Raw genomic sequence first — 23,759 nt, 5'->3', positions numbered from 1 at the left:
CCAGGGAGGGGAAGGCCGAAGGAACAGAAGAAAGAGTGTCACATCTGCTACCACTCTTAGAGACGGCCACAGAATGACCAGGATGGTGAAGCTTTTGTTGCTTCATGTGCAAGGCATCCACCCTAGTACCACCCACTCCGATCAGGGGCTCACCCTGTGGGCACCACCAAGCCACAGGAAGGGCCATCTGGCATGGCGGCCATTGCTTGGGGTCCTGGTGCCCCAAAGTGATGAGCATCGACTCCTTGGCATACACAAGGTGTTAACAGCTCAGGTACTAGCAGTGTGATCCCTGTGGTTTCAGGGGGCTCAGCCAAGTGGGTACTTAACAGCCCCACCACACGGACTGGTTACTGTGCTAGTGACCTAGCAGGAGGGGAACCAGGGTGCAAAGGGAAAGGGGAGGGGAGGGGGAGAGGAACCTGCACCATGGAAGCTAGGTATGGAGTTCATCGCCAAATGGCTCACACTGAATGGAAAATTTTGGGAATGGAGGTCAAACCCCAAGGGGAACAAAAATGCCAAAAAGGAGATGGAAACAGCAAACTAAACAATGGCACAGACCAAAACAAAGCCAGGAGGATAGCCAGGCCGACATAAAGAAGTCCACTGAGAGGGAAAAGAGGGGGCAGGGACAAAGGAGTAAGGATAGGGAGGGAGAGGAACATGGAGGGTAATGCAGCCCGGAAAGGAAAGGAGACTGCAATAGCTCCGGGCCCCGTGCGCGTCACACATGTACCCAATGAAAGGACTGTGGGCCCCCCATGTGCTGCATGGTCAGTTAGAGTAACAGTAATCTCATCAATAACTTCCACTGGGATGCAAAACCCTCCTCTTCCGGAGTGTTTTTCAATTTCATTATCACCTTGTTTAAACCATTTAATGACATCTGGCCTCTGCTCTGACCTTTCAGCCAGCAATACTCTCACAATGCACCACTTTGATTGCTGCCTTTCATGTAAAACAGCTTCACTAACTGCGCACAGTCTTTATTTTTGATAGCCATACATTCACTCATGTTATGGCTTGTTAAATGACAGTGTGGATGTCAAAGCTTTATACAAACAGCGTACAGCACTAGATTTGCACCTGATGGCCAAAACGAAACTAATTTTTGCTAGCGTAGATCGGTTCCACATTAATGCATTAACATATTTAACAAGTTTCACTGCCATATAATTACAGCCCACACTGGACCTCTGTGAGTAGCTGCACATTAATTGTAACTACCCAGTGCATGCAGTTTGTACAACTGCACATATTTTCCAAAACTATCATGGGATTATTTAACATACTGAACTCTTTATCCAACAGCATCTTTATAGAAATGTTGCTGTCTGTTAACAGTAAGTGCAATGATGGGAGAACTAGTGATGGCTAAATGATCGCACTCAACTGAGATAGTGCACATGAGTTGCATGTGCTTGCCTGCACTATCATTCAAGTCAGCAACAATTTTATTTAATAATGCTTGCCACTTGTGAATTATGACACACTTTAGCACATAAACTTTCTCCATCTCATGCTCCAGTCACATACACTGTCACTGCTTGTCAGGTATAACATTTTATCACACAATATTGATCAAAAGTTTGATTTTTTTAACAAACTGAATAATGAATCATCATATAAAGTCATCACTATTACTATGTTCTTACATACTGCATCTGATACATCACAAATCATCTGAAGCAAGTTAGTGTCTGAATTTTGTGAGAATGCAAAACCATGCAATTCATTCACTGGAGAACGAAAGAAAATTACTAACTACAAAAATAATTAACATTTAAATAGTTTGGAAATGAATCAGTGAAGATACAAAGTAACTGTAGTACTCTTCAGGAATTCTGTACTTTTTAATAGAATAGTGCCAAAATTTATGGGCGAACATAGACTAGCCAATAATAATGACTGATGCAGGAAGTTCAAAGCAATATTATAAAAAGCAAAACTAACTTGTAAACGAATGTTCCTTCGCAGCCTTTTCCAAGTATCTGCTCTCTGTTGAAGATAATCTTTCCAACTCTTATGTTGCCAGCACCAACATCTTCTGCTTCCGCTGTCACAATATGTGAATTGCTGTCACTACTTGATACATTACTTATATTTGAGCCTTGTGAGGAACGTAAATATTCACGATCCTAGGAAAAAAAGAAAAATTATATAATGCAATAATTACGAGGTTCATAATTCAGAATTCTAACAGATTACGCAGTAGTTTTATATACAGAACAGCAACACCAAAGTCATCTATATTCAACAGGTTTGAAATTAAGAACTCAAACTTACCTGAACTCTCAAGTAAATCAGTATAATGACTGAAGCAACAAGCAGAATTACTGTAAACTTTAAACCCACATTTTCTTGTTGGCGGAGCCATGACTTTGCAATGGTGTAAGACAGTAGTGGAAACTCCTGTGATAAAATGAAGGATGTCCTTCCTGTAGATAATTTATCATATAATTCCTCCAATTTTTCTTTGAAGTCATCTAATTTTGTTGTTTGTATTCCAATTGATATAAAAGGTAAGTGACTGTTATTTTGCCTCTTCGTGGCCTCAGTGCTTGGGGCATTTCCCTCAAAAGCTACAGTTATATTTGTTTTATTGTGACCAACAATATGATGTGTATCAATTGCACTTATGTCAGTTCTGCCTGTAATCCTCATTACTGTTTCACTGTATTCTGGGACCTTGTGATGGCCTGAAATAAGTAACTTCAATAAATGTCATTCAATTTTTTTCACTCTATTTGTACACAAATTACAATAAAATGTAAACAAAAATTGTCAAACACGTAAATTACCATCCGAAATATCAATGAAACTCTTTCATTATCAGGAAGTCCGCCCTCGGTAGCTGAGTGGTCAGTGCGACAGACTGTCAATCCTAAGGGCCCGGGTTCGATTCCCGACTGGATCGGAGATTTTCTCTGCTCAGGGACTGGGTGTTGTGTTGTCCTAATCATCATCGTTTCATCCCCATCGATGCGCAAGTCGCCGAAGTGGCGTCAAATCAAAAGACTTGCACCAGGCGAGCGGTCTACCCGACGGGAAGCCCTCGTCACACGCAAATTAAAAAATTATCAGGAAAACAACTTATGACAGAGAATTGAAACAACAAGGAAATCAGGCTTTCCATTTCATGTTTTGTCATGAGAGAAGAAAAATTAAAGTTCAATGCACAATGGACAAGGAGGGGGAGGCTGGATGCTCTTCCAGTCCCCCCCCCCCCCCCCCGAGACATATATTTGTCTGTGTCTAGTGTTATCTAATGTGAAAGTGTGAGAATGTGTTTGAAATGTTTGTGAATTGTGTAACTGAATGGGATATGGGGACCAGATTAGCATTCACAAAGTCTGATGTGGAAAACCTTCTAACTGGCTGGTACACCGGCCCTTGACATTAATCTGTGGATTCAATCTGGGGCTGGTGCATCTCTTTGAATCTCCTGGCCGACTACACTGTATCAGAGATGTAGCTCAACTTCTCCACCCGTTTAATTTTGAATGCATTTTTCTTCCTTTCTGATTCTTGTCATTTATCTTGGAATAACATGATCAACCTGAAAGCTTAAATTTTATTATTTTTACTGGGGGTCTCTCTCACAGCTGCCATATCTTTGTTTTACTAAACATACAGCTTTTCTCACCTCTCAGACAATTCAAAAAAGTTACAGAATACTTACTTGTCAAATCTCTAAGGGTATGGACTTGAAAAAGCAATTATACTGCACTCTCCTGACCAGCGACTGATTATGGTTAAATTATTTTATTCTACCTTGGTCACATCATCTGCACAGTGATAGGACAATCTCTTATTCTACAAATAAATTAGAGACATTTTTTCCAACACAATAAACATTTCACATGTTAAAGAAAGACTAAAAAGCACCTTTTTTCTGAAATGTTGAAGCATGTACTGTGCAGTATTGAAATCTGGAAAACCTAGAAAGGGGAAGAACACCTAATGCAAGTACTATAGAATGGATCCACATCCTGTTACAGTCCTAGATGTGATGCGTACATGGCACAGCTTTTGATTCATGCTAATTTATGGATGCTGGTAAATTAGATAATGGATCTGATAATACTGCCTATAAACATATTATCCCTACTGCCCTCATAGATAAAGAATATGATTTATCATAGATGGAAAAAGCAGCTATCTTTTAAGTACATGTTAAGTTCATCCCAATATTACCTCTTCTTTCTTCTTCAGTTGTTTACAAGGAAATCCTTTGGAAACATATGCATTATACAATTGTAATTCCATATGGGTTTAGCTCTGTCTTTTTTTGCATTCTTAGGTAGTTCAAGTTTGGTACACTTTTCTCTTTTTCTCTCCGAGTAGCAGTCAAACATTGATCCTGACCATCTTCTTGTGACTGATCTTATTAATACAGCCAACACCAACATCTGTGCTTACCACTTTACTTCACTAACTGAGTGGTCAACATAGCTGACTGCCAGGTAGAAGACCTGGGTTCGGTTCCTAGCTGAGTTGGAGATTTTAACCGTTCGGGGACTGGGTGTTATGTTGTCCTCCTCATCACTACTCCATCATCATCAACGTGCAAGTCGTCGAAGTGGCGTCAAATAAACAGACTTGCGCTAAGTGGCCGAACAATCCCAGATGTGGTCTCCCGGCCAATAACATCTTCTGATCATTTTATTTTTACCACCTTTAATTCATGTAATGACCTGGTGGTCTTGTTTGACTGCTTTCATCTATTACTAACTGATATGATTTTACTAATTTCAATTGTAACAAGTTATTTTATACCAATCCATTTGTTTTTATCAGAATGGACATGCACCAGTATTGAATAAACTGGGTTTGTCAAGCTTTTTACTCATACATTTCCAACTCATTCTCATTCTTTGTATTAACTCCTGACTTGTAGCATGTAAATCAGAAAGAAAATGTGACATTCTTAGTTAGTATGTAATTTACTTTTGCTGCTACCGTAGTTTTAACAGTTGACGTTTGGCTTTACGGCTACAATTTTAAGGATAAATTTTTAATTTCATCAAAATACATCTTCATTCTTTCTCAGAATCCTTCAGATGAGCCAGAACAGTCCTACTATTTGGATCTTGCATCTTTTCATGTGACAGTGTGTACATTTTGAATGTCTACCCACAATTGTCATAAAGCCATCTGGTATTCGTGTCATCCCATGTGCTTATGATACAATACAAAATGTTCAGTGTTGATCATCAAACTGCGGAGGGTTATTATGTTCCTTGCCTTCTGTGTTATTTAATTCGATGTTCTATGATTTATGAGAGCACAATTTCATTCAAAACTGTCCAGCACTGCCTAATGTGGGACATCAAAACTGTAATTTGTACATTCCTCAGCTGTCATAGTGATTCGGACTAAGGTCTTTTACACACAATGGATTATAAAGTTTCCATTTTAAGCATATATAACACCTTTTAAAGGTTGTTCAACATCATCCCTCAAGTTGTGTTAATACTAGGCAATGCAAAATATGTAAATAGGCATACAAATGCAAGACAAGACTCATACTACGAATAACAAGTTAGTTTGCTATTTGTTACACATAACAAATGTAACAGTGGCCCAAACTACAATTTTTCTTACAGCATTCTTAATCTCATATTCTTTTCACTGCAAGTTGCATTCAATATACTAATAATCTGCTGTGCAAAATGGGCCAGTCTCATGCATATGAACAAGGGGTCATTTCAAATTATGGAAGGAGTTAAGATTATCATGCACTGTATAGCTGACATATTGAGCAATGAATAGATACATAAATAAGACTGAAATTGTCACTAACCCCTTTTAGACTGTGTTTTTACACAGATGTGATTCTATACTGCCTCAGCTAGCTATAGTGTCCCACTGCTGCAGCCTGACTGAGCCATGTTGCTATCTTTACCTCTTTCATTATCTATATTTCCACCCAGGACTTTCCAGTAAGATATTAATGTTTAGTTATCAGATCATCGGTTCAGATGAAATCTATATAAAGTTTAAATAAACAAATCAAATTTCTCCCTGAAACTTTTGCCCTTCTAAGTTTTAAGGTATGAAGGTGGAACAATAAAGTACAAAAACTATACAACCAGAGATAAGTTATCATAAAAGCATGATACTTACTCTGATATGGTTTGGAAAATGATTAAGTTTCAGACCAATGCAGTCACATAACTAACAATCAGTTCTCTGGGAAGTAATAATGAGCTGCAACAACTATGGAATGAAGCAATTAAGAAATTGAAGTTCTGGTAGGGTACCTGTGAGGTTACTTTACTTCAGGTTTTTGTGCCGGATACTAATAAGCTAACTGTCGAGTGACAATATTTTATACATGCATGATACACAAAAATACACTAGAGTATTCAAGCATTATATTTTATTGCTCAAAAGCAGCACCAAGAATATGCAAAAGCCACAATCAATCCTGTTGCATGCTGCACAGCCTGATGTAATAACAGCCCATCATAACAAACTACCCTAGAAGGAAATACAGGTATTTACTTTGTAGTTCATATAAATTTCTTACTGCTAAACGTGTCTTGTGATGAAAATATCACAAACAATGTCTGTTTTTACAAGATATGATTACTCTGAGAAGATTATTTTTCACAGCTTTAATTTCCGAGTCCTTTTTCCAAAACCACCTCACAATACACAAACATATAAAAATACAACCCAATCACTTCCCTTTCTTCTATCACTGATAAAATGTTTGTTACTTACCAATAGTTACTCTAGGCAGACTCTGAAATGTTACATCTGCTTCTGGAGCTTTTGTTTTAGGGATGTTGGCATCAGAGCTTGCCTCTTCTGTGTCCAAACTTGGTCCTTCAAGTAATGGTAAACCCAAATGTGCAATTGTTGCTGTACTTTGGTCCACCAAAGATGGTAATGCATACATGCCATGCAAATGCTCACCAACATAGAGTGTTGGGCTATTAAAGTAAACAGGAAGATTAGTAATAAACTGAATAGTGATCTGAAGTTTATACTGTAGACACTGGAACAAGTCATAAAATTAACACGCTAGGGCAGACACTGACATCACAGATCTTGTGTCTGTTATACTGGCACATATTACATAGTAATGCAAGCCACATTGCACCATGGTATGAGACATAAGTTAATTTACATATCTTTTTAGTGGAATAGTGTTGTGTGTGTTTAGCTGAAATGGATAGATGAGGATAGTAAGCTGACATAATGTTGTCTGGTGTGTATTGTTTAGTATCAAAGGAAATTCTTCAATATATGGTCAGAGGTTATAAGACATCTGCTCCCTCATTTTTATCAGTTGACACATGGGCCATAATTTTCCTGAATATGGCTCACATGATACAAAAAAATTGCAACCAAGATAAAAAAGGGAAAAAACATAATATATGGTAGCCTATTGGAGAACTGGTGGTTAAAGTTGCATCAAATAGTAGAAGCCACAAAAATATCAGAAGAAATGGTACAGCACATTTTACATTAAAAATTAACTATGAGAAGACTTTGTGCAAGGTGGGTGTCACGTTTATTGAATGCTCAACAGCAAGCTTCTCAATAATCTTTGGATCATTTTAAAATGAAGACAACTGATAATGATGTATTCAAGAAATATGTGATAGTTAATTGTTACATGAATTCCTAAAAGAGAGATAGAATAACAAGGTTGGACATATATGACAGCTGCTAGCAGATTCATATAGCAGGGGTAAACTGACTGGTTTCTCTCAATCTGCTTGCCGGGAAGGATAGGCAATTAGTGTGCTTCTGGTACCCATAATGTTTGACAGCACTGCTAGGAGACTGTCAATGTTGTAAATACTGCACTCTTCCAAAAAATATTCTCCGAATTCTAGAATTTGTTCTTGCACCACTGTGTCACTGTCTATGATGCAGTACAAGCTTTTCTTGCTAATTATTGTACACTTCTCCTGTTCTCCTGAATTGATCCTGAATGCAGAAAAGCAATATGGGAGTCCACCTCAATTCAAACTTGTTATTATAGCCAAACTACTTTAAGTCAGAAATTCACCATCATCTGTGAGCTCTTATTCCATTCTTGTTTCTTTCCCCCGAGTGGCCACTAAACGGCCCATTTATCACTAAATATTTCCTGTTCCACAATAACATTGAAAGTAAATGAGATAGACTGAAGGCTGTACAATATTACTAAGTGGATCACTTTAAAAAAATGTGAGATTTATTGCACAACATCCTCCGAGCTGCACATGAGTATCAGGAAGGTACAGGTAATGAATCTGACTTCAGACTTTACTTTCCATTCTTAAAACTTTCAATATATGTTATTTTGTTTTCATATCTGCAGTTATTAATACATTGATTGGGAATATTCATTACACAATGCACAGAACTGTGCAATAATTTACAAAATTTGTGTAATGACAATTTCCAACTTGTACCAACCAACTGCTCTATCTTCCCTAAAGAAGAAACACAGTTTTTAAAGCTTGGAGAGTTATTTTGTATTTTAAATGTTCCTATTTGCAGTAATATAATCTGTTTCTCCTGGAGGTTAGTGCCAAACACTTTCTGTCTCTTTGTTATTTAAGTGAATATAAAACCAGACGGAAGAAAAATAATGCATGTGAGTTGTCAGGAAACTAAAGAATGATGAAAGCCAAAAAAAGAAGTTTTCGTCTGTGAATTCTTGCTGCTCCTTAAACCAAACTCTGATGAATTTATTTCCTTTCCGGAAGATGATGACTCAAAAATTTTATATGTTTTTATTGAGTCAGTGTGGAAATAAACATCGAGTGCTGTCTACAAAAATGATCCAGCAATTCCACTTCAACAGGTTACATGACCTCATCGAGCAGTAACACCACAAAAGACAAATAACCACAACAGAACTGTCATCCCGCATTGATAGCTGTCTACAGGAAAGCACTACTACTGATAACATGCTGCTGATCCAATGATAGTGGATAATCATTTACATGTCAAGTATACTCATAAGCCAAAACACCATGACCATGTGGTTAATGGTAGGTTGATCTACCTTTCGAAGACAGTACAGCAGTGATTCTGTGTGGCGTGGATTCATTAAATCTTTGATAGGTTTCTGGAGGTCTGTGGCACCAGATGACTGCATGCAGGTCACACAGTTTCAGTAATTTATGAGCCAGTAGTAAGCGAGTGCAAATCTGGCACCCAGTATTGTTCTGGCTTGTTCCTAATTTGGTGGCCAGGACACCAACTCGAGTTCACTATCATGGTCCTCAAACAACTGTAACAAAATTCTGACCCTACGGCATGGACATTTATCCTGCTGCAAGATGCCATCGGGGAGACATCAAGAATGAAGAGATGCAACTGGTTTATAATTATGTTCTCATTGTCCACAGCTGTCATGGTGGCTTTGATTACTACCAAGTCCCATGAAAGCCCAGTAGAATATCCTCCACAGGATAATATTGCTCCCATCTCCCTTTGTCCATCCTATGGTGCATGTTTTGAGCAAGTGTTTGCCGGGACACCTGCATTTCTGGGTACGACCATCAACCTTTTGTAACAAGAAACATAATTCATCTAACCAGGTCACACTTTTGCACTGATCCACAATCCAACTAGTGTAACTGACAATGTTGTTGGGTTAACTTGGGTACATGTAGGGGTCACCTGATGTGGAGCCCAATATTTAACAATAAGCACAAAACTGTGAGCTACAAATCACTTTTACCTGCACCAGCATTGTACTCTGTCATCAGATCTGCCACAGATCATCACTTACCCTATTTTACAGAGTGGACAAGCCTCCAACCTCCATGTTCTGCAATAAGACATGGACATCTAACACTGTCACCTACTTGTGGTTTCACTGCCCTCCAACCACTTTCCACTGATGCTCACAACAGTTACATTTGAACAGCTAACCAGTTTTGCTGTTTACAAGATGCTTGATCGCAGACACTGGACTGTAACAATCTACTCTTTATGAAAGTTGAACATGTCCGAGTTTGTTTTTATAAAAATGAACAGATTTGACGTGACTACTGCATTTTAGTTTTTTAATGCAGAAGACGTCATTAAATCTGTACACTTTACTGGGACAAGGTAATAAGAAAGTAAAGTAAAAAGTAGGTACATATATATGCTTTTAAGCAATGAGAAAGAATGAAGTATGCAATTACTGTGACTGGAATCTTGAAGGGGGGGGGGGGGGGGGAAAGCGGAACACATCACTGGATTCAGTTACTTTCATAAAATATCTAGAAGAGATGCAGATTACATTTAAAGTGGCATGACACATAAAGTTGATCACAGAATTTGGCAGATGCCACACTGAGATTCATTGGAAGCATCTGCAGGAAATATAATCTCTGAACAACGAAGATAACTTATGAAACCCTCACTCAACCAATACTTGAATATTGTTCATCAGTATGGGACCTGTACAGCTACGTTGATAGGGGAAATAGAGAAGACTCAAAGAAGAGCAGCACATTTCAGTACAGGATCATGAAGTAAGCTTGAAAGCATCACGAAGTGAGCAACCAACTATAGAGGCACATGCTGCAGGAGAGGCAGTCGGCATCATGGTGTGGTTTATTCTTCGAGTTCCAAGAACATACTTCCATATATGAGTCAACAAATGCAATGCTTTCTCCTACTGTATTTCATGGAATGACCACGAAGATAAAATTAGAGAGATTTGAGCCCACATGAAGGTTTACCACAATCATTCTTCCTGCAAACTATTCATGACTGTAACAGGAGAAACTGACAGTGGTACACAAAGTATCCTCCACAACAGAACATGGGTGTGTAGGCTGGAAGCACCCTGGATGGTGCTTTGGAAGGTGAACTGGTGGAATGCTTGGTGTCCCGGCACTGAAGACTGCTGACTGGTGGAAGAAACCAGGGGCACCCTGGTTGGGACATGGCAATGTGGATGACATTGGTTGAGGTTGCAGAGGCTGCAATGAGATCTCCACCTCAATGCTCATGTTTGTGGGACCTGCAGGTGGTGTTCTATACTGCAAGTTATATCCATACAGTTGTAGAACAGCAAGGATGAGCTTTCTAGGTCTGACAGTGGTGCTGTCGGCATGTGTGGACAGAGTTGGCTGGCACGACTCCAGGGTTTCCGGAGTTATGTGGCTAGAAGATCAAGGAGCATACACAGTTGCCCCCATGGAGGAGTTCCACTGGGTTACATTTGTGGACAGCAATGGTCCTGTATATGCTCAAGAACATTATACGTGCAGCTGTGGTGGTGGTTCCCACAGCTTTTAACACACCATATACTCTGCTTCACCATTGCAGGATGAGACAGAAACGGTGGACTGAATAAGAGTTTGATGCTGTTTGAGGCGCAGAAAGGTTTGAAAGACATGTTTGAAAGCCATTGCCACGAACTGGAGCCACTATTCAACATGACGGTTTGGGGAAGCCCTTCGATGGTGAGAATCTGGATGAGTGCGTTAAGTGTGATGACTGTTGTGGTGCATGCCTGCTGACCACAAATGGGTCGTGAAAGTAAGCATCCAAGACAATGAGGCACACAGAAACCAGAAAGGGACCCACAAAATCCAAATTAAAAAAGTCCCATGGGCAATGGGGCTGGATCAGGTGGCAAAAGATTGAGGTGGAGCAGCCTGATGCTGGGTGTAAGTGGAATAGCTGCTCACCATGGCTTCTATGTTCTTGTCCAGACCTCGCAAGTATGCTTGTTGCTCTATAAGGACTTTTGTCTGTGACACATCTCAATGCCAAAGATGGAGGAGTTGTCAAACAGGAAGTCGCAGGGTGATGTTCCACAACCCTTCTTAGTATGGTGACACGGTGAGTATCTGCCTCAGTATCAAGCAGGAGAACATTGGCGATGACTGACAGACAGTGGGAGACATGAGCCCAAGCATAAAACTCCAGATTGGTGTTCTTCGGAAAGTATATGGGGCACTCATGAAGCATGTAGTGCATCATGTACCATAAGATAGGGTTGTGGAACATGGCAGCAACGATTCGAGGGCAACTATCCAAACATGAAAATTCCTGCTGGTCAAAGGCTGTGCCTGGTCCTGTGGGTAGGTGAGATTGAATGCCTGCATTTGCATGTTATGCTGTGGGCTTGCATTTAATGGTGTAATGGTAATGGCTGAGAAAAAGTGCCCAACGGTGGAGGCATCTTGGTGTCTGCTCTGAAAAGCAGGAGTGCAGTCTGAAAGCACTAATTGTGGTAAGCGACCTGTGATGAGTGTAAACTTAGTTCCAAATAGGTAAACATGGAACTTCTTAATTTCAAAGATAATTGCTAAATCTTCTTTTTCTATCTGCAAGTAGTTCTTTTGAGCTAGTGTCAGCGTCTTTGATGCACAGGCAACTGGTTGCTCAATACATGCTGTTCCTATGCGCCAGCACTGCATCAGTGCCATATGACATGACATGGCACCTGTGGCCAAAACCAGAGGATGTATGTGGAAAAGGGCTTAAGGCTAGATGCCGTGCATAGCATACGCTTCAACTTTGAGAAAGCATGCTCACAGGCAGCCATCCGCCTCTACTGAATGCCTCTCTTCCACACCTGTTTTATTGGATGCATAATATGGGCCCCTTGTGCGAGGAACTTAGAACAATAATTTGCTTTTCCCAAAAAAGCCTGCATCTTCTATAGGTTTTTGGTAGAGTGTCAATGGCTGCGATGTTGCAGTCAGTGGGCTGGATCCCTTTATTGTTGAGCAAGTGTCTGAGGTCTTCCACTGGCTCCTGAAAGAACTGGCATTTGTGTAGCAGCAAATGAGCCCTGTGTCACACAACATAATAAATAGGGTACAAAGGTTGCACATGTTGTCGTGACACATAATATGTGTGACAATTAAGTTATCATGATAAGACAGTGCAACTAGGGATGGACATAATTAACTGTTCCATGTATCTCAGAAAGATCACCCAAGTGGAAGAGATCCCGACAGACAAGTGCTTATATTTATATAAGCTGAAGGGAGAGCTGATAACCAAAATGCTTTGTGAATTCTCATTCAGCAGGATCTGGAAGTACGCATCAGCAAGGTCTATCTTGGGAAAGTATTCACCTCCTATTAGCTTTGTGAGGATGCCCTCTTAGACATAGTACGAAGTATGTTTCCACTTGAGCCTAGGCATTCACTGTCAATTTGATGTCTGCATAGCTAAAGGGAACCATTGGGTTTCTCGATCACTGCCAAAAATGTGGCCAAAGTGCTGGTTTTAAGAGATTCAATCACTCTCCAGCCTCATGGAGCCTATCAAGTTCCTGCCTGACAGGCGTCCTTAAGGAGACTGGAATGGGTTGGGCCTGGTGGAAATTGGGCACTGCATCTGTATGCACAGATATAAGAGCTTGAAAATCTGTGGCACACGACAGGCTAGGTTTGAATACAGGTGTAAAAGCAGCACAAAGGTCATCAAGCTCCTGTTACGGAAAAGTATCAGAAATGAACTGAACCTCATCAGTGATATGGAATCCAAACAACAAGAAGGCATGCGGATCAAAAATTTTTTTGGCCAAGTGACTATCGACGACAAACAGCAATATCAACAGTGTGACCTTTGAGTAAGTGGTGGCAATTGTGAACTGACCACCGAGGAGAATTGAACTGTCACAATACGCAACCAACATACAGGAGGGTGGAGCCAATTCAAAGGAACCCAGACGAGCATACGTTTGGAGGTTCACCAATGAAATAGTACTCCTATGTCCACCTAGAAACAAGCATCCATGCTTACAACTCTGAGACTGATAAACAACTTTGTAGTGAAAGGACCGCCCCGGGGAACAACTGCCTGAAGTTCATGCACTATCCCTTGATGCATGCAGGGGATGGGAATCAACTGTCCGACGGTTTACAGCAGACAATTCAGAGCTACCCATCTTTTTCACAATGAATGCAGTGCACATAGTGATCTGGACAGTGCAGAAGACATCTTGACATGATGGAAGACCCTGTGCCCACGCCGATGGGATGTGACTGGCTGTTCAGAGGACTTTAAAACTTTAGAAATTGAAGTTATGAGGCCTGCAATGCAATTGGATGTCAATGTCTTGAATTAAAGAATAAGAGATTTTGTATGATGCATCCGCACAAGTGAAATTGCTCAGCCTTTGTAAATTGGTCACCTAGGGGTGATAAGCATGAGGAGGTTGCTTGTGATATAGACAAAGTTCAAGTCACAATGCGACCCATGGAATTGTTGTGAATAATAATTCAAAAGCAATGTGCTCATCTTCTCGAATGTGAGTGTGACTGGGTTTGAGAGAGAAGCCAATGTCTTCAGCTACAAAAATGTCTGTGGAAGCCCACAAAAGGAAAAATAAGCATTGGGGAGGCAATGAAAAGCTGTTGCGGTCACTGTAAATACATGTTCAAATTCTATTTGGCATTGTTAAAAGGCAGAAATATGGGTGGATTGCTGCCTGTATTGGGTGCTAATCCTAAACCTGCAGCTGAGTCTTCAAAAGCTGTTATCTGTTGGAGAAATTCAGTTTGATGGTGCTATTGCAATTGCTGCTGCAGGAGGAGCTGTTGTTCTGTGAGATGCACGAGTTTTTCATCCATGGGATAGTGTTACCCTTTCACCTCAGTGCCAATTATTGTGGCTACAATCTCACAAAGTTTGGGAACAACTAAAAAAACAACCACCTCACAGAGACTGTCGGACCAGCCAGGGGCTGTCAACAACATTTTTTTGAGTGTGAACAGGACAACAACAAGAGGAAAACGCACAGTGGAGGTGGCACACCAGAATAACAAAGTCCAAATGAGTAAACCAAGAGCAGTGGCCCAAAATTTACAGTCAATGAGCAATAATAAGGATGTAAAATGCATTTAATATGAATGTTGATAACAAAGCAGCATAATCAAAATTATGTCAGGAGATGAAAATAGCTGGCAAAGATTAAAAAGCTCAAAAGGAGGCTAAGTGAGGAAAAAAACTGTGTTGGAGTATGATAAGAAACAATAGGTAAAATGCTGCACTGACTGATCATCATGAGGAGATGAACAGGAGGAGGAATGCATACACAAATATGAAGTAGAAATGCAATACAGGAGAGTTAATTATACAGGGTGAAATGCGGAGGCATACAGATAAAGGACAGCAGAAAGACAAATGCAATGAATGATAGGAAAAAAAAGTAAGAGCAAAATGTATAAGAGCCTAATGTAAGACATGAGTGATATGCTCAGTGGTGGGAGCAGGATGAACATGTGGGCCGAATGAGGCAATGTTTCGGAGCGTGTATGGAATAGTTTTTAGAGGGTGGAATTAGGACAGTATATGTATCGTATTTGAAGTAAAAGACAACATGAATCATTTGCTGTTGTTGTTGTCGTTATTCTCATTCTTTTTGTAACTTTTAGTTTTTGTAATGTATCTTAGCGCCATCTGCTGTCTCCTAGTTACACTTCCTTGTCAGATGTCAGCCTCTATTCATGAACTGTAAGGGCAGTATAACCTTTGTTTGTGCCTGCCAGTGTGCAGTGAACTAGTGTCAGTGACAGACTTGGTGTTCTCTAGTAGCTCGTGTTTGTGTTTTTAACACGTTCGATAGTGCAAATCCTTGCCTAACAGGCGCAGGGTAATTTTTATCCTTTTTCATACTTTTTGCTTTGATTTTAATTTTAGCAACAGAATGGAAAGAGGGTGTGCTTGCTGTGTGGGGGTGGCCAAAGTTCGCAAACATATGAAGATGTGTTGGCTGTGGTCAACAGTTTGCCTCAATGTGTAGTGGTGCTGATGAACTGGCATGTCACATGAGATACTTCACTTTTGCCTTGTTTTGCATGGGGGTTCCAATGGCAATGAACCTTCCAGTGTATCAGATGTGAGGCAACTGCACTCACTGCAGGGTGAGCGGCAGGTTGTAAAGCATTTGTGTCACTCAAAAAGTAGAGGTTCAATCTGGGGAGCCATTAGGAAAATAGTATTAAAGGCTGGAAAGAAGTTCAATGTGCACTCAGAATGTCTGCTGGGCAGCATCATCTGAGATGTGGAGGAGGCTCCGCCTGTGGCAATTGAGGATGCAACGCACAGTCATCTTCAAGTTGCGGCTCATGTTGGCACCAATGACATCCGTTGCTTGGTTTCTGAAGCCATCCTCAGTCCCTACAGGTGGCTTACGGAAATGGTGACAACTGCTGGCCTCTGTCATGGGTTCAAATGGCTCTGACCACTATGGGACTTAACTTCTGAGGTCATCAGTCGCCTAGAACTTAGAACTACTTAAACCTAACTAACCTAAGGATGTCACACACATCCATGCCCGAAGCAGGACTTGAACCTGCGGCCGTAGCGGTCACACGGTACCAGACTGCAGCGCCTAGAACCGCTTGGCCACTCTGGTCGGCTGGCCTCTGTCATGGGGCGTCAGCAGAGGTCACAATTTGCAATATCTGACGCACAATTGATTGGGGTCCTTTGGTTCGAAGCCAAGTGGAGAACTTCGACCAGAGACTCTGTTGATTCTATGATGGTTTTGGTTGCAGATTTTTGAACCAGTGTCATGAGTTGGAAAACTGTAGGACTCTCCTTGTAATTGAGGAAGGCACTACAAAGAGGAAGCAGCTACTCGGGTAGCAGAGTACTTGTGGAGAGCACATGGTTTTTTTTAGGCTAGGCAATTGATTGAGGTCCTGTGATAAACTCTCACTAGTCGACATGCAGTGAGCAAAATCAGATCACACAAAATGAAGACACTTTGAGCATCAAAAATTTAACAGTAAATTGTAGAGGCATTCATAACAAATTTCCTGAATTTACTGCTCTCCAGGAAAGCTGTCATCCTCAAAATATACTGGGGAAAGCACAAAGCTCCAAAATATTTAACGAGGCATGGAACATATATAATAAAGACAGGTTAGACATCAAGGATGCAGAGTGCTCAGTGCAATCAACAAAGAATGTTGTCAATCAATGTCGAAATTGAGTCTGTCTGTAATGCCATCTGGACACAATTAGCTGGCCTAGGTGAACTCAAGTTAGTCATTGGATGTTTTTACTAGCCATCTGATTCCACCATAACAATTGTAGAATCACTTAAAGAAAGTCTACACTCAGAAGTGCAGAAGTACCCTTATCATGCAATATTACTAGGAGGTGACTTTAATGTGCCCCCATACAGAATGGGATATTTACTGATTCACTGCAGGTGGTAGAGGCAGACAGTCCTGTAGGTTCTCAACACATTTTATGAAGACTGTCTTGAGCAGCTAGTTTAACAACACACATGCAATATATTCAGGGTGTGTATTCGGACAAAGAAAAAAAAAAGTTCCTTGATTTTTCCCAGATTTCCCAGTTAAACCCCCCCCCCCCCTCCCCCATCAAAATACACTTCTACGAAGGTGAAAAATAGACTTTTTCCATAATAATTGACAGTCGGTCCCTTGGAGCTGTAAAAATATCAATACTTTGAATGGTAAAGATTTTATACACTTGAGAGAGAGAGAGAGAGAGAGAGAGAGAGAGAGAGAGAGAGAGAGAGAGAGAGAGAGAGAGAGGGGGGGGGGGGGGGGAATCTGTGATGTGCAGCAACATTTACGCTGCATATTTTCATATTATGATACACTGCATATTTTCGTATTCGTATTACAAAAGTATACATTCAATACAGCACATTAATTTCCAAAGCATTGAAATCGAGGTTGAAATGCGCTTTTGTAAGCCAATCATAGCTCAAATCACGTGATCTCGCCAGCCAGCGACAGCACATATTCAGAGCATAGGACATGTGATGTAGTCAGCCAACAACAACATCACTGTTAAGTAGTGTGAATACACAGATAGGAAAAGTTAACAGTTTAAATTAATGTACATAGTGTAGCTACAAGAAAAGTTAAAACTTTCACATATAATACTGGTCTTTCTTTCATGTGTTACACTTTCAGTTACACAGCACAAAAGTGTCAGTAAAATTTTAAATAATGGCATTAATGTCTGGGCTTTGAGCTCGAAACTCTTCTCACTGGCTAGTTCCAGCATGTGTAGTTTTAAAAGAGAGTCAAACGCTCTGTGATTTAAGAAATATATTGCACATCCACACATGTAACATAATTCACCTTGCGAAAAGGAAATTTACTTGGAAACTAATGCTTTTCAAAGCACCATTCGCAATATTTTCCCATGACCTGTTAGAAAGAGCTTCGTTTCAGCAGTTGCCAAAGAGTGCCAGAAAACAGGCGTTACTGCATGTGGGCAACTACCATGACATAAGAAACCAGTATGTTTATACATATATAGTATTAAGAGATTTTACATGACGTCATAAAAGAAATAGGATACTCCACGAGCATTACAATTTTGTAAACCATACTAAAATGCAAAATTCGGCTTTAAGTACACATTCATATGTCCAGATTCACAATGAAGTAGGCCCCAAACCTGATATTAAGCTTTTCAGCATGGTTTTTGGGATGCAAATTTTCTTGAGTATCAGTAATGTATTATCTCATGTTTGGTTCTTTATTGTAAACCATACTAAAATACAAAATTCGGCTTAAAGTACACATTCATATGTTCAGATTCACAATGAAGTAGGCCCCAAACCTGATATTAAGCTTTTCAGCATGGTTTTTGGGATGCAATTTTTCTTGAGTATCAGTAATTTATTATCTCATGTTTGGTTCTTTATTAAGACACAATGTTGTACGTGCCAGAAGATGAAACTGTGCACTTGAAATTCAGTGAAAAGTTGAAACTAGACAATAGTATGGAACGAAAAACTTCATTTCTAATAAATTGACTGCCTCTGGGGAAAACATTAATAAAAGCCACATTTATTTAGCAAACCAACAAATATAACTTCATTGTTCTGCAAGGTGACTGACTGCTAAATGTGAAAATAAAATCCAATCAGAAAACTGAAATCAATCATCTGTAATTATATGAATATATTTTAATTTACTTGATAGCTCCCAGCCACAGAAACCCTTTTTGTTTTCATTTGATGTGAGAAGTGTAAATGAAGAGGAAACAGCAAAATCACTAAATGTAAATATGGCTTACGTGGAGACTAACCCTCTCTTCACTACAAGCCAGAATACTATGCGCATGCATGAATCTGGCAGCTTGGGCGCACCAGAAAAATTTTTCCTGGTAGCATCTGGCTGCTTGTTGCTACTGCTGATACAGCTAACAGCCACACTTCAAGTAGCCAGAAGCGGGAGAAGGTACTGTCCATACGCAACTCAACTGCGCATGCGCGTGAGCCCGCAGGCAACTGCTCAAACGAACTTAATGTAAACAGTTGTGACGTCATGCTCGTCGGCAGCAGTTTATTGTTATGAAATAGTCCACAAATCTTCATCCTAAAACCTTTGATACATTTTGCTGTTTATTAGTTCTTACTAGTCAAAATTACAAACAATGGTTACTAATGTTCATAAATCCATCATGAAGACCAGGAGAGTTTTTATGTTGGAAAGAGCAGATAAACCATTGTTAGTATCCTTTAGTTTACCATTTAGTTCAAATATAGTGGGTGAACTGGAATTATGGGTGATGTTCAAACTGAATGTAAATTGTACTGTGGTGGAGTATGTTCTGAGTAAGTATAGTAAGAAGAGTGGTTTAATAACAAAATTCGAAAAATGTTGAGGCAGTAGAGATTGTTGCACTCTCAGTTCAAAAAAACGACGCAAAAATGTCAACAGGAAAAAGTTAGTAGAAATTTGTGTTGATGCACGAAGCTTACAACTAGTACCAGCATATATTTGTAAAATATCTTGCAGAGAACCTGAGAAAATTTGGTCCTATGTAAAATCACTAGATGGGTTGAAGAATTATTTTCAGTCACACATCGACCAGTCTGGTGTGACAATAGAAGACAAGAAAAGGTTTTAAGTTTTGCATTTGAAAAAAAAAAAAAAAAAAAACGTACAGGCAAGATGATTCTACAGACATACCATCCTTTGACCACTGCACAGACTCCCATATGGAGGATATCAAAATAGGCAACTGTTGCACAGACAAGCAACTGAAAGAGTTGAAAACAAATAAGACGTCATGTCTGAATGGAATCCTAATTCGGTTTATAGTGAGTACTCTTGAGCACTGGTCTCCTACTTAACTTGCATTTATTGCAAGTCTCTTGCCCAGCACAAAGCCCTAGTGAGTGGGAAAAGCACAGCTGGCTTCTGCATATAAGAAGGATACAAGAACAGATCTGTAAAATTACTCACCAATAACCTCAACATTGGTTTGTTGCAAAATTCTTGAACATATTCTAAGTTCAACTATAATAAATTTCCTTGAGGCAGAAATGGTTCCGTCTACAAATAAGTGCACTTTTAGAAAGCATCGCTCATGTGATACTCAGCTTGTTCTTTTCTTGCACAGCATCCTGTGAACCATGGATGAATGGCAACAGACAGTCTATATCCCTAGATTTCCAGAAAGCATTCGACACAGTGGCCCACAGCTGGCTATTAATGAAGGTCTGAGCAATAAGGAATAGGTTCCCAACTTTGGGTAGCTTGAAGACTTCTTAAGTAATACAACCCAGTATATTGTCCTGGAGGCCAAATGTTAATCACAGACAAGGGTGTTGTCATGAGCGTGCATGCCAGGGAAACGCTCCTGTTCTCTATCTCTGACTGTTTGCTGATGATGCTGTAGTGTATGGGCAAGGGTCATCATTGTGTGACTGTATGATGACACAGGATGATTTAGACAGAATTTCTATTTGGTGCATGAATGATGGCTTGCTCAAAATGTTGAAAAAGTAAGTTAATGCCGATGAGTACAACAAACAACTCTATAATGTTCAAATAGAGTATTGGTGGTGCGCTGCTAAACACACAACGTATAATAATTTTTTTCATAATGAGGGACCACAATCATAATATATTTTTTTAAAGTCAGTACCGCCATCAGACTGTTGTTTATTTCAGTGTTACGTTTACACATTAACACTTAATGTGTAAATGTAACACTGCAAATAAACAACAGTCTAATGGCGGTACTGACTTTAAAGACACTTACAATGATTAAAGATTTCGGCGTAATGTTGTGAAGCAATATGAAATGGCATGAGCATGTAAAATTTTAGGAAAGTGTAGCTTATCTACAAAGATGATTGGGAACATAACATTAGTGCAACCCATTTTTGAGTACTGCTTGAGTGGCTGGGACCCCCACCAAGTTGAATTAAAGGAAAACATAAAAGAAATTCGGAAGCATGCTGCCAGGTTTGCTACTGGCAGGTACGAACAACAGGCAAGTATTATGGGGATGGTTTGCAAACGGAAATGGTAGTTTCTGGAGGGAAGACAACATTCTTTTCATGAAATGCTTTTAATACAATTTACAGAATTAGTTTTTGCGGTTCATTGCAGAATGATTCTACTGCCACCAGCACACATTCAGCATATGAACTGCAAATACAATATGTGAGTAATTAGGGTTCAAAGGAACCATTTAGATAGTCATTTTTCTCTCATTCTATCTGCAAGTGGAACAGGAAAGGGAAAGGCTACTAGTAGTATAAGGTAGCCCCCACCACACACTGTATGGTGACTTGTGGAGTATATATGTCACTGGGGAAGTTTTCGCCTCTGGATTTCATATGCTCTAGTTTCTCTATCCATGATAATAAAGACTGCTAAAGGCCCTTGTATTGCGAAAAATTGATAGCAGAGAGGGAAGACCTGTGCAGGTGACTTGACTAACACTGCTCCAGTCCCTCTCCCCTTTGTGATTTCAAGGAGTTAATTACAGATGTCTCTGTAACTGACAATGCATAAAATAAAATGGGGAATTGATTTACCAGTAAGCTTGGATTTTTCTGTTTGATTTGCACATTTTATGTTTCAATTACTTCCCAGTTGAAATAGCACTGACTTTCTCCATCTTATTTGTATTACAGGCATGAAATAATATATACTACATATATTATTATTTTTATAAAAGCAATCACTGATTATTCTTCTTCTTGAATGCACGCAAAATCCACTGCAATCTTAATTAACTATAATCTAGAATTAATATTTTTGTTTATTGAATGTGTAAGTGTGAAATATAACAAAGTGTAAAATACATACTATAACTTTAAAGTGCTGATGGATGTGGGATCATTTTCAAACTGCAGTACAAGGTGGTCTAATGTTTCCTCTGCAATACTTGTGAATGGAACAGCAACCAGGCCACTGTCTTCTAAAATATACATAGCTATTACAGGTGAACCATAGTCATGCTGCCACAGAGGTGATCCCACATGTCTGTCAATACTTAGTGCTCGCCCTGAAGAACTCGCCACAAAATGAACGTATGCTGAAATTAGAGAGAGAGTTATATAAGAAATGATATTAATGTCTGGTGTTTTAGTTAAAATATTTCACTAGTATGCACACATATCAATCTGCACAGGGTCATCAAACAGACAAATGGGTGGCAACGTTGTGAGTGTGGTGTTTCTCACACTCTCATTACCGATATTTTTCCACTGGACCATAAGAAAATGTCACAAGATTGAGAAAAGGGGAGGCAATTTGTTCACAACATGTATCTGCCTCATTTGTTATCCATAACTGCTACTGTCGCCGGTGGTGTCACTGACTCCACCACTGTCATCACCACCACCAAAGCCACAATTGCAACAACAACACCACAATGAACAGTCAATAAGAAGGACAATACACAGTGTTGGAAAAGACAGAAGATACATTCTTTCCAAACTAAAATTAAAAACAATGTGCCTGGTGGAGATATTCTAAGGAAAAACTACACTATTTAATACATGAAAATTAAACATACCGGCATGTAATTCAAGTGGACACAGAGAACCTGGAGAGTCCAGAGAATGGCTGACTATCCTGTCCAGCATCTGATGGAGCTTTCCAAAACCCATCTCCATAAGTTATCCAACCTGCTGACATCCTATTGCCACCACTATCCAACCCCTATTGTACTCACAGCGTCTCTCCTCAACCACCCCTCATAGCAGCTAAATCCTGCCTAGCTGACCTTTTCAACTTGGCACATCCCCCAAAACTCCCTACCAACCCTCCACCAAATCCAAATTCAGAGCCAAAACATTCCCGTAACACTGTTGTTAGCCTTTCCACCAAAACCCTCAGTTTCACAAAAGTTTTAGTCCTATCCAAAGGCCTCACCTTTCACCCTACACCCAAATTTAACCATGCTGGCCTTGTCAAAGACCTACTCTCCTGCTCCTGATCTCTGCAATGCAAGCATTCTTTGCCGCCAATCCCTCCAACCAAAACCATCCTAATTCCAACATTGAACCCTGCCTCTTCCAGTTCATACCACCATCCAATGGTGATCTTCTACCCCTCCCACCTAACCACCTGCTGGTCATCTTCCAGGAATTCCGTATCTCCTACTTAGCCTCACCATCCTTCTCCACGTCCCTTCCTCTGAACACCAACCTTTCAGAAAGAAAGAACAGCCATACATAACCTCAAAAGAAATCCTGAGGTCATCATCCTACCTGCAGACAAAGGTTTCACCGCTGTTATGAATTACAATGGCTACCTGGCAGAAGGCCTCTGCCAATTGTATGACTCCTCCACCCATGAAGTCTGCCAGAGCGATCCCATCCCAGAAATCCAACACAAACTCCATCCCTGCTTAAAGCCTTAGGCCTTTCCCAGAACATCTCACTTGAATCCATTTCCCTCCTGACCCCTAAGACACCCACCTTCTACATGTTCCCCAAAATACACGAATCCAGCAATCCAGGACGCCCCATTGTCATTGGTTATTGCACCCTCACTGAAAGAATTTCAGCCCTCATTGAC

The 23,759-nt window shown here is 40.1% G+C and overlaps 1 protein-coding gene across 3 annotated transcripts in view; it reads right to left on the bottom strand.

The window, feature by feature from the left end:
- LOC126194925 (serine/threonine-protein kinase/endoribonuclease IRE1) overlaps positions 1-23,759 on the bottom strand; it is a 151,599-nt gene that overhangs the window by 57,504 nt on the left and 70,336 nt on the right. For all 3 annotated transcript variants that reach the window (XR_007538527.1, XR_007538528.1, XM_049933304.1), the window contains exons 7-10: positions 22,041-22,269; positions 6,736-6,947; positions 2,290-2,702; positions 1,957-2,141 (exon numbers count right to left, since the gene is read on the bottom strand). Coding sequence is in view for 1 of the 3 variants with exons in the window: in XM_049933304.1 (XP_049789261.1) it covers positions 1,957-2,141; positions 2,290-2,702; positions 6,736-6,947; positions 22,041-22,269 (1,039 nt within the window). In the remaining 2 variants the exon portion in view is untranslated. The remainder of the gene's footprint in view (positions 1-1,956; positions 2,142-2,289; positions 2,703-6,735; positions 6,948-22,040; positions 22,270-23,759) is intronic.

Source organism: Schistocerca nitens, chromosome 7, assembly GCF_023898315.1.
Source record: "Schistocerca nitens isolate TAMUIC-IGC-003100 chromosome 7, iqSchNite1.1, whole genome shotgun sequence".
Taxonomy (NCBI): domain Eukaryota; kingdom Metazoa; phylum Arthropoda; class Insecta; order Orthoptera; family Acrididae; genus Schistocerca; species Schistocerca nitens.
The sequence above is the reverse complement of the archived record's forward strand: the minus strand, read 5'-3'. Positions and strand labels throughout refer to the sequence as shown.